The sequence below is a fragment of the Calliphora vicina genome, chromosome 4 (genome assembly GCF_958450345.1).
Source record: "Calliphora vicina chromosome 4, idCalVici1.1, whole genome shotgun sequence".
Lineage (NCBI taxonomy): Eukaryota > Metazoa > Arthropoda > Insecta > Diptera > Calliphoridae > Calliphora > Calliphora vicina.
The window spans coordinates 114,667,442-114,678,579 of NC_088783.1; the positions used below are offsets into that span (position 1 = coordinate 114,667,442).

The 11,138-nt window shown below is 30.7% G+C and overlaps 2 protein-coding genes across 3 annotated transcripts; both read right to left on the minus strand.

Moving 5' to 3' along the window:
* Positions 1-1,951: 1,951 nt before the first annotated feature.
* On the minus strand, positions 1,952-3,202 carry LOC135957943 (phospholipase A1 VesT1.02-like). The gene is made up of 3 exons (XM_065508790.1): positions 3,041-3,202; positions 2,798-2,978; positions 1,952-2,729 (listed from the first exon to the last, which is right to left on the minus strand). The coding sequence occupies exons 1-3, from the start codon at positions 3,081-3,083 to the stop codon at positions 2,006-2,008; spliced, it is 948 nt and encodes a 315-aa protein (XP_065364862.1). The 5' UTR covers positions 3,084-3,202; the 3' UTR covers positions 1,952-2,005.
* A 2,772-nt stretch (positions 3,203-5,974) lies between these two features.
* On the minus strand, positions 5,975-9,538 carry LOC135957612 (phospholipase A1 VesT1.02-like). Of its 2 annotated transcripts, XM_065508393.1 has the most exons (4): positions 9,459-9,538; positions 7,040-7,131; positions 6,800-6,977; positions 5,975-6,737 (listed from the first exon to the last, which is right to left on the minus strand). In XM_065508393.1, exons 2-4 carry the CDS (start codon positions 7,080-7,082, stop codon positions 6,014-6,016), a joined length of 945 nt encoding a protein of 314 aa, XP_065364465.1. In that variant the 5' UTR covers positions 7,083-7,131; positions 9,459-9,538; the 3' UTR covers positions 5,975-6,013. The 2 variants fall into 2 exon arrangements, with proteins under 2 accessions (XP_065364465.1, XP_065364464.1); XM_065508392.1 differs by lacking the exon at positions 9,459-9,538 and having other exon boundaries at positions 7,040-7,581.
* Positions 9,539-11,138: the final 1,600 nt, after the last annotated feature.

Sequence of the window (11,138 nt, forward strand, 5' to 3'; positions counted from 1 at the left end):
TATAAGATTCGGCACAGCCGAATATAGCTCTCTTGTTTCATATCATTTTATAGTTATCATAAATTTTTGATCTCTTAATTATATATTTTTGCTCCGGCCATTTTATGCCGGAGAATTTGTGCGTTTTTCCGCACCTAGTCATTATAATTTTTTACTTAATTTTTTAGTTGTGCGTTTTTTCGCAGCTAGTCATTATAATTTTATTTTAATTATTTATACAACCAAGCAAGTCAAAGTCATTATTATAATTTTTTTAATTTATTTATCTTCAATTTATATAACCAAGCCATAAGGTTTATGGCTAATAAAAGCTACTAAATAAAATAATTAAATATATTTACTTTTACCAAAAATAGTAGAAAAAAGTAATTAATAAATAAACATTAACAAATAACATTAAAAATTAAAGAAAAATTTAAATAAATATATAAAGATATATTTTTATTACATCACCAATTTCTACTTAAAAATATATAAACAACAATAAAAATATATATTTTTTTCTTTAGTAAAATTAAAACAATTGGTTCACCAATGTAAAAGAATAAATTTATAACAAAAAAAAAATTATATAATAAAGAATTCTGAACTTTAAATCAAAACAAGAATTTTAGCAAAAAAGAAAAATAATTACATAATATAATTTACTGTTTTTAAAAATAGTAGTATTTCTACTACTTTTTTCAAAAACATGAATTTTTGATAAATTTCATGCTTTAGTAATTAATATAGCTTATTAAAAAATATTGTGACTATATTTTGGCTAATTTTACTCAATATAAAAAAAGTAGTAGTGTTTTTTAAACTTTCTTTTTTTAATTCAATTCTACTTATAATAATTTAATTTCTATTATTATTTCTATAGTATTTGTCTCCAAAAAGCTGCTTTCATCTTAAGTTTGTCTTGAAAATATTCTATTACTATTAATTATGAGAAAAATTTACTTTTTCGCCAAATTGAAAAAGGTAGTATTTCTAATACTTTTTTCAAAAATCCGGTATTTGTCTCCAAAAACCTGCTTTCATCTTAAGTTTGTCTTGAAAATATTCTATTACTATTAATTATGAGAAAAATTTACTTTTTCGCCAAATTGAAAAAGGTAGTATTTCTACTACTTTTTTTCAAAAATCCGGTATTTGACTCCAAAAAACTGCTTTCATCTTAAGTTTGTCTTCAAAATATTCTATTACTATTAATTATGAGAAAAATTTACTTTTTCGCCAAATTGAAAAAGGTAGTATTTCTACTACTTTTTTCAAAAATCCAGTATTTGTCTCCAAAAAGCTGCTTTCGTCTTTAGTTTGTCTTGAAATTATCCTTTTACTATTAATTATGAGAAAAATTTACATTTTCGCCAAATTCAAAAAGGTAGTATTTCTACTACTTTTTAAAAAAATCCCGTATTTGTCTCCAAAAACCTGCTTTCGTCTTTAGTTTGTCTTGAAAATATTCTATTACTATTAATTATGAGAAAAATTTAATTTTTCGTCAAATTGAAAAAGGTAGTATTTCGACTACTTTTTTAAATCTTCAAATGTCAGTACTGTTGCCGAAAAATAGCTTTAATTAAGGAACGTGTGGAATTATTAATTCCACAAAAACAATTTTGTAGGGATGAAAATATTCGTGCCCAAGAAAAGCATGAGCAGGAAGGAGATCATATCTTTTAAGTTACGTAATGAAATTTTACAATTGGAGTTGGAAGAGAAGAAGTTGAAAATTGGTATTTAATTTTTGATTTTAAATAGCGGGGATAATTGTTTTGTTTTTTATTATTGCAGAGAAATCTGAAATTACATCATAACTCAAGGACCAGATAGATAACATAGATGATCTCACTGCTACTACTTATAAAAATTTTGTTCCATCTATAACTCAAGAATCCCTATTCCTTAAAATCCACAACTGTTAGAAGATCTAGAACAAAATCAAGAGCATCAATTGTTTTGAAACTACAACTTTATTTAATTTAAGATTTTGTTAAAAAAAACATTTTATTTTACTTTATAAATTACCATAAGGTGCCTCACTTTTTGTTTCAAAATTATAAATACCCGCCTTCTGTTGAATTCGTGTAGGATCACCAAATTCCACATCCTTTACTACTTCTGTACAGCCAGTCTTATAGAAAATATTATCATAACTCTGGCATTTGTAAATGGGAGCAAAGGAATAACCCCTAATGGCCTCAGCATACAAACTAATACATCTGACATGAGAACATGTGCCTTCGATATCTGAGCCACAGCCAGGTTGTACACGACCCCAGTTGGCATAGAAGGTAGCCGTGCCAATAGGCCTTAAAAATCCCTTAGTATTGCCATTCGTTTGTATGGTCTGTACATATTTGGCATCAGTGCTGGCTAAACGGGTGGCGGGATTCTCATAGTTGTAAAAGGGTGAGGCCGGATCCAAGCCCACGATGGCTGATAATTTGCCACGTTTTACCATTTTACCACAATAGCCCGCCACATGGGCACCCAAACTATGGCCTATAACCACCAATGAATCGAAACTCATTTGAAATTTCTCATTCAAAAAGTCCACAAAAATGGCTACATCTTGGCCCACCTGGGGCACCAGGGTGCGGGACTTTGAATAATTCAATTTGGCATAGTCACTCCAATCAACGGAAATCAAATTATAATCGCCGGTAGCTAGATAAGCCTCACGTATGGGACCATTGAGTGTGGAGGTATAAGAACCACGTCGGCCGTGTATAAGTATTCTACAAAAAAAAAAAGGAAAATTAAACAATAAATCCAATTTTCAATAATAACAACCCATTAAACTCACTTGGTTTGATGAGTCCTATTAAAATTTGAGTTTTTCACCGATTCCACATTATTGACCAGCAATTGTTGGGGGGTCTTGGTATTGTTTTTTGTATACAAATAAAATTTCACATTGTCGTCGGCCTTGCGTGCTTCAATCAAATCCTTAGTGGTGGCTTTTGTAGAGTAGCTATAGCTGCCGGCTTTAAAAGGAAATTGCTTTATATTAATATAAATGCTCAATTATATTATTAGAAATATTTACCCACTAACAAAAACCAGCTAAAGTACAAAACAAATGTCTGCATATTAAAACTTTTGGCAGAAGACTGGCGAACTCTTGCTGTGTTGCACAAACTATTTAAATGGTAAATGATAAATATCTGTCCATTTATTTAATACCGATTAAATAATTACAACTTGTCAGTTCTAATCGCACAGCAGAATTACAAGTGCTGTTTTATGGAGTGGTTCTTATACTTTTCTATAAATAATTAGCTTAATTTGTTTTATAATTTGTAAATATTAAAACCAGTAGCAGTATGCTGAAGTTGTAAAATACAAGTTCAAAGAAAAACTAATTTTCTAGGAAATTGCAATATTATGGAATGTTTTGCTGAAATACCCTCAGAATTTAATCGGAATAAACTAAAATAAACAAGTAAGAGTGTGACGAATCTTGTGTACCCACCATCAATCTGTACCTTTTGGCCTTTTATGGGGACTTGAAGCAGTTAAGGTTCGCACTGTACAGAATTTGATATAAGAGTTATATTGTGGTTAGGGTCAATTATGGACCGATCCTCACAAAAGTTGGTAGAAAGACTTAGGTTCCTATATAACTTGTTTATAGCCAAATTCATTGCAATATTAATTATTATAAAACAATTATGAATGTTTAAGACATTTTCTGAGGGGTACCTTGTATGGGCACTAGCGAAAAATGTTTCCTGATATTCGCCATACTTTATAGTATAATTTCAATGTACTTAGAACTAATTTTTTTGCAAAATAATATACTGCTCATTGTGTACTGCTGAAACAGTATTCCGGGGGGGCCATATGTATGGGGGCTAGGTGAAATATTGCCCATTTTAAATACAGAGAGTATTTGTGGAAAATTTCAGCCAGCAACCTCCTTTCGTTTGGTCCCTATCTTGTTTTCAACACACAGACGGACGGAGAGACATAGCTGGATCGTCTTAGAATCTTATAAGGACCCATTATATATAAACTAAAGTGGGTTTGCGACAAATATTTTGATATGTTACCAATGTAATGATAAAATCAATATACCCACCACCTTTACAGATGGTTGGTATAAATATTTAGATGCTAGACACGTTTTAAAGATAATTTTTATATAAACATTTTAACAAAACAACACCTGCTTCAAAATTAACTATAAATCTTAGATGCTGGCAGCATTTCCAAATAATTTTGGGAAATTTTAAATGAATTCTTACAATGCAGTGACAGAATGTAAAGAAATTTTCCAATAAAACCATAGAGAACATAGAGCGGAGACTCGAAAATTACTCAAAAAAGTTACACATACAAGTGTTGTTTTTGTTTTCACATAGTTTTTTTTTTACTAATACATTCTCACCACTTAGGTTTTTGACAACTGAGTTAGGTCTTTGACAGGTGAGTTTCCGCTCTATGTGTTTTCTCTATGAATAAAACTATGCAGTCATTTAGAAACTGGAAAAAACTACATTTTAAAGAAACCATATACATACTCCGTCACTGTTGAAATATTCTTAGCAAATTACAGTCATTTAGAAGTTCTGACTCAGAACTGACGATATTTTACAAATTTCACATTGACTGGCAGTCAGTCAATGTGAAATTTGCTTAAAAATCAACTATTGTAGTTAGTGGATTACCAGATAGATAACTAAGATGATCTCATTGCTACTACTTATTTATAAAACTTTGTTGATTCCTAAATGCTTCCAACCTACAACTATTAAAAGAATAAGTTTGTCATTCCGTTTGTAATTTCTACATTTTTCATTTCCGACCCTATAAAGATAGCGGAGTCGATGAAGCCATGTCCGTCTGTTCGTCTGTATGTCTGCTGAAATCAATTTTCTGAAGAACCCAGATATCTTCGGGATCCAAGTCTTCAATAATTCTGTCAGACATGCTTTCGAGAAGTTTGCTATTTAAAATCAGCAAAATCGGTCCACAAATGGCTGAGATATGAGAAAAAAACCAGGACAACCTCGATTTTTGACCTATTTATACCCTTCACCATGAGTGGCAAGGGTATATATAAGTTTGTAATTTCTACATTTTTCATTTGCGACCCCACAAAGTATATATATTCTGGATCCTTATAGATAGCGGAGTCGATTAAGCCATGTCCGTCTGTCTGTCTGTTGAAATCAATTTTCTGAAGAACCCAGATATCTTCGGGATCCAAGTCTTCAATAATTCTGTCAGACATGCTTTCGAGAAGTTTACTATTTAAAATCAGCAAAATCGGTCCACAAATGGCTGAGATAGGAGAAAAAAACCAGGACAACTTCGATTTTTGACCTATATCTGGATTACTAAGACATTAATATAGACAATATGGATATCTAATGATAGATATTTCAAAGACATTTGCAACGACGTATATAAGACCATAGTAAGTTGGACCTACAATGGGTAAAAATCGGAAAAAATATTTTTTAACCCGAATTTAAACAAAAAAAAAATTTTTAAAATTTAAAAAAAAAAATTTTAAATTTAAAAAAAAATTTAAATTTAAAAAAAAAAGTTTTAAAAATTTAAAATAATCGAAAAAAAAATTTTTCCAAAAAATTAAAAAAACAACTGGAAAAAAAATAAATTTTGTTTACCTAAAAATATTTAAAATTTTGAAGTATAATTTGGTGAAGGGCATATAAGATTCGGCACAGCCGAATATAGCACTCTTACTTGTTTTTATTCGATTCGAAATTTTCAGGAGATGATTTATAAAGAAAAAGAATTTAAAAATTCCGGGAAAAAAGCTCCCTAAAGTATGCAGTACAAATTTAGATATTTTATTTGCAAATAAATAAGAACAAGCAGGTGTATGTAGGTTGGAGCAACATGAAGAACTAACATTAGTAAATGTTACCGGGCGAAGCCGGGTCGGTCAACTAGTTTAGAATAAAATCTGGAACTATTTACAAGAACTCCATTAACAACAATTTTCCCATTTTGTTTCAAAAAACATTAAAAAACATTTTATTTTACTTTATAAATGACCATAAGGTGCCGAACTTTTCGTTTGAAAATTATAAATACCCGCCTTCTGTTGAATTCTTGTAGGATCACCAAATTTCACACCATTTACTACTTCTGTACAGCCAGTCTTATAGAAAATATTATCATAACTCTGGCATTTGTAAATGGGAGCAAAGGAATAACCCCTAATGGCCTCAGCATACAAAGTAACACATCTGGCATGAGAACATTTGCCATCGATATCTGTGCCACAGCCAGGTTGTACGCGACCCCAGTTGGCATAGAAGGTGGCCGTGCCAATAGGCCTTAAAAATCCCTTAGTATTGCCATTCGTTTGTATGGTCTCTACGTATTTGGCATCAGTGCTGGCTAAACGGGTGGCAGGATTCTCATAATTGTAAACGGGTAAGGCCGGATCCAAGCCCACGATGGCTGATAATTTGCCCCTTTTTACTGTTTTACCACAATAGCCCGCCACATGAGCACCCAAACTATGGCCTATAACCACCAATGAATCGAAACTCATTTGAAATTTCTCATTCAAAAAGTCCACAAATTTGGCTACATCTTGGCCCACCTGGGGCACCAGGTTGCGGGACTTGAAATAATTCAATTTGGCATAGTCACTCCAATCAACGGATATTACATTATAATCGCCGGTGGCTAGATAAGCCTCACGTATGGGACCATTGGGTGTGGAGGTATAAGAACCACGCCAGCCATGTATAAGTATTCTACAAAAATGTAAATTAAACAATAAATCCAATTTTCAATAATTATAGCCCATAAAACTCACTTGGTTTGATGAGCCTTATTAAAATTTGAGATTTTCACCGATTCCACATTATTGACCAGCAATTGTTGGGGAGTCTTGGGATTGTTTTTTGTATACAAATAAAATTTCACATTTTCGGCCTTGCGTGCCTCAATCAAATCCTTAGCGGTGGCTTTTAAAGAGTAGCTATAACTGCCGGCTTTAAAAGGAAATTGCTTTATATTAATATAAATGCTCAATTATATTATTAGAAATATTTACCCACTAACAAAAACCAGCAAAAATACAAAACAAATGTCTGCATATTAAAACGTTTGCTAGAAGACTAACGAACTCTTGCTATGTTCCACAAACTATTTAAATTATTTAAATGGTTAATGATAAGTATTTGTATTTTGAAATTCTTAAGCCACTTATTTAATACCGATTAGATAATTACAACTTGCTAGTTCTAATCGCATAGCTGAATTATAAGTGCTGTTTTGTGAAGTGGTTCTTATACTTTTCTATAAATAATTACCTTAATTTGCTTTAAATCTATTCGAATATAATGTTTATTTGGTAAATATTAAAATCAGTAGCAGCAGTATGCTGAAATTGTAAAATGCAAGTTCAAGGAAAAAACAAATTTTCTAGGAAATTGCAATATTATGGAATGTTTTGCTGAAGTAACCTCAAAATTTAAAACGGAATAAACTAAAATAAACAAGAGTATGCCGAATTGGAGCCTATCGTGTTTTCAACACACAGACGGACGGAGAGACACAGCTGGATCGTCTTAGAATCTTATGAGAAGCCACAATATATATCCTAATATGGGTCTACGATAAATATATTTATGTTACCAATGGAATGACAAAACCAATATACCCCTCATCTTTTTTGATGGTTGGTATAAAAACTAGACACGTTTTAAAAGATAATTTTTATATAAATATTTTAACAAAACAACACCTGCTTCAAAATTAACTATAAATCTTAGATGGTGACACCATTTCCAAATAATTTCGAGAAATTTTAAATGAATTCTTACAATGCAGTGACAGAATCTAAAGAAATTGTCCAATAAAATTATACAGTCATTCAGAAACTGGAAAAAACTACATTTTAAAGAAACCATATTACATACTCCGTCACTGTTGAATTATTCTTAGCAAATTACCGTCATTCAGAAGTTCTAACTCAGAACTGACGCTATTTTACAATGCGGATTTTTCTTCAGAATCGGTTAGTCATGTTTTTTAAATAGTTCTACATTTGTAGCCACAACTTCAGACTCAGAACACTGACGATATTTTACAAAGAAACTATGGAGCCAGACAATGCGGAATTTTAACTAACTCAGCTGCTAGACACGTTTTAAAGATAATAAAAAAAATATATCAAAACAACACCTACTTCAAAATGAACTATAAACCTTAGATGATTACACCATTTCCAAATAATTTCGGGAAATTTTAAAGATTTCTTATTAAACAGTCATTTGAAAACTGTGAAAACTTTTTAAAAAAATCCTACAAACTCAGTTACTGATGAAATATTCTAAGGAAACAGGCTATGGTTCTGACAAACTTATATGACAAAGACCTAACTCAATTGTCAAAAACCCAAGTGGTGAGAATGTATTAGATAAAAACAAGTAAGAGTGCTATATTCGGCTGTGCCGAATCTTATATACCCTTCACCAAATTATACTTCAAAATTTTAATTATTTTTAGGTAAACAAAATTTAATTTTTTTTCCAGTTGTTTTTTTCATTTTTTGGAAAAAAAAATTTTTCGATTGTTATTTTAAAATTTTCTATGGTCTTATATACGTCGTTGCAAATGTCTTTGAAATATCTATCTTTAAATATCCATATTGTCTATATTAATGTCTTAGTAATCCAGATAAAAATCGAGTAGGTCTTGGTTTTTTCCTCATATCTCGGCCATTTGTGGACCGATTTTGCTGATTTTAAATAGCAAACTTCTCGAAAGCATGTCTGACAGAATTATTAAAGATTTGGATCCCGAAGATATCTGGGGTCTTCAGAAAATTGATTTCAACAGACAGACAGACGGACATGGCTTAATCGACTCCGCTATCTATAAGGATCCAGAATATATATACTTTATAGGGTCGGAAATGAAAAATGTAGAAATTACAAACGGAATGACAAACTTATATATACCCTTCTCATGAAGGTGAAGGGTATAAACAGAGAAAACACATAGAGCGGAAACTCTCCTGTCAAAGACCTAACTCAGTTGTCAAAAACCTAAGTGGTGAGAATGTATTAGTAAAAAAAACTATGTGAAAACAAAAACAACACTCGTATGTGTGAGATTTTGGATTAATATTTTGATTTGAGTTTTTTCTAGTTTCTGCTCTATGTGTATTTCTCATGGTTCTGACTCAGAACCGATTACAGTCAGTGAATGTGGAATTTTCTTAGGAATCTGACTGGTCGTGCTTCTATATTATACTATACATTATTTAAAACCACAAGTTCTGACGCAGAACTGCGGAATTTTCTTTAGAATCTAAAAAATTTCCTTCACAAACGAGTAGTCGTGGTTGTAGTCGACCTAAATATATAGATTCTATATACATAGCAAGCTGGAATGCTTAAAACTTTATAAATGTTACTTCACCAGTATAAATGTTGAGTTTTTTTATAATCTCCACTCATACCTACTTTACAACTAACTGCTTTTAATACTACGAAGGATATAAAATATGAACGACGCGCGACACAGACCTACTTCGCGACTGCTTGGAATACTTCTGAATTTAAATCTACAATCGTTGGTCTTATATAGTTGTATATTCAAAGCAATCGAAGTTCTTTTAATACTTTTACATTTTATGCAATCATGATTCTTTTAATAATTCTACAATTCAACTAATTGTGGTTCTTTTAATATTTGTTTAATTTCCAGCAATCGTGGTTCTTTTAATAGTTTTAATGGCGGTTTTATTACAGGGTTTTTTAATAGTTCTATATTCAAAGCACGCATGGTTCCATTAATTGTTCTATATTCAAAGTAATCATGGTTCTTTTAATAATTCCAAATTTAAAGCAATAGTGGGTAGTCGTAGTTCTTTTAATACTTCTAGATTTAAAGCAATTGTGATTATTTTAATAGTTCTATTCATAGAGAAATTATAATACATAGAGCGAACACCATATTTTTTTCACATAGTTCCTTTTACTATTGCATTCTCACCACTTAAGCTTTTGACAACTGAGTTAGGTATTTGACCGAAGAGTTTCTGATCTATGTGTATTTATCTATGGTTCCATTTTAATAAATAAAAAATAGTCCTATATTTCAACCAATTCTTTTAATATTTTTAACCCCTGGTTATACCTGATAAATTTTTATCATGATAAACTTCAAAATGGTTGTCTAAATAAAAAATTATCAGGTATAGTCTCCATTTATTAGTATTATTGCTTCGTTTTGATAAAATTGTTAGTGCTTTTGCTTAGACACCTTTGTCTTGACAACAAATGTCATTTATTGTTATGATGAATATTTGTCAAATATAGACAGGGGGTTAGATTTAAAGAAATCATGGTTGTTTCAATACTTGGAGATTTGAAACAATAATTCTTGTAATACTTCTATATTTAAAACCTTCAACCTTATTACTTTTTGTTTTATAGCAATCATGGTTTTGTTTAACAGTTCTACATTTCAACTAATTGTGGTGGTTCTTTTAATATTTTTAGATTTCAAACAGTCATGATTCTTGTAATACTTCTAGATTTAAAGCAATCGTGGGTAACGGGTTTTTTTCAAAAGATCTATATTTAAATCAATCATAGGTAGACGTGGTGCTTTTAATACTTCTAGTTTTAAAACAATCATTCTTTTAATAGTTCGAAATTTCAACCAATTGTGGTTCTTTTAATAGATTTGAAATAATCATGATTCGTTTAAAACCTGTAATTACATTAAAAGAGTCCATTTTATTGAATATTTTGTCTGTCACAAACTATGGAAATTTTACGTTATTTTTGCAAACAATGCAATCAAATTAATCACCCCTATCGTGAAAAACATGTGAAATTTATGTTCCCATAAAATATTTATTTCCCTCGAAGGGAAAATTGCTATCGTGATATTCCCTTAAACTTTTCATTCACAATAGTTGATTTTGTTCGTAGCAGCTGTTTATTGTTTACAAAATTTCATCTAAAAATTTCACATGGGGAATTTTAGGCATAATTCCTTAGTACTTCTTCATGGGAATGAATTTTTGGAATGAAAGACTGACTTTTTTAATTCCTACTGTATCTAGCATAATTTGGGGAGGGAGACCAAAAGCAACAAACTCCGAAATTCATGCTTTTATAATCTCTCTTAAA

What these genes read in the sequence shown, in the direction of transcription:
- LOC135957612 (XM_065508393.1), bottom strand. Translation starts at nt 7,082, where the DNA reads ATGCAGACATTTGTTTTGTATTTTTGCTGGTTTTTGTTAGTGG. An exon ending in TTGCTGGTTTTTGTTAGTGG is followed by an intron (nt 6,978 to 7,039) that starts GTAAATATTTCT and finishes TTCCTTTTAAAG; the next exon opens with CCGGCAGTTATAGCTACTCT. An exon ending in AATAAGGCTCATCAAACCAA is followed by an intron (nt 6,738 to 6,799) that starts GTGAGTTTTATG and finishes ACATTTTTGTAG; the next exon opens with AATACTTATACATGGCTGGC.
- LOC135957943 (XM_065508790.1), bottom strand. Translation starts at nt 3,083, where the DNA reads ATGCAGACATTTGTTTTGTACTTTAGCTGGTTTTTGTTAGTGG. An exon ending in TAGCTGGTTTTTGTTAGTGG is followed by an intron (nt 2,979 to 3,040) that starts GTAAATATTTCT and finishes TTCCTTTTAAAG; the next exon opens with CCGGCAGCTATAGCTACTCT. An exon ending in AATAGGACTCATCAAACCAA is followed by an intron (nt 2,730 to 2,797) that starts GTGAGTTTAATG and finishes TTTTTTTTGTAG; the next exon opens with AATACTTATACACGGCCGAC.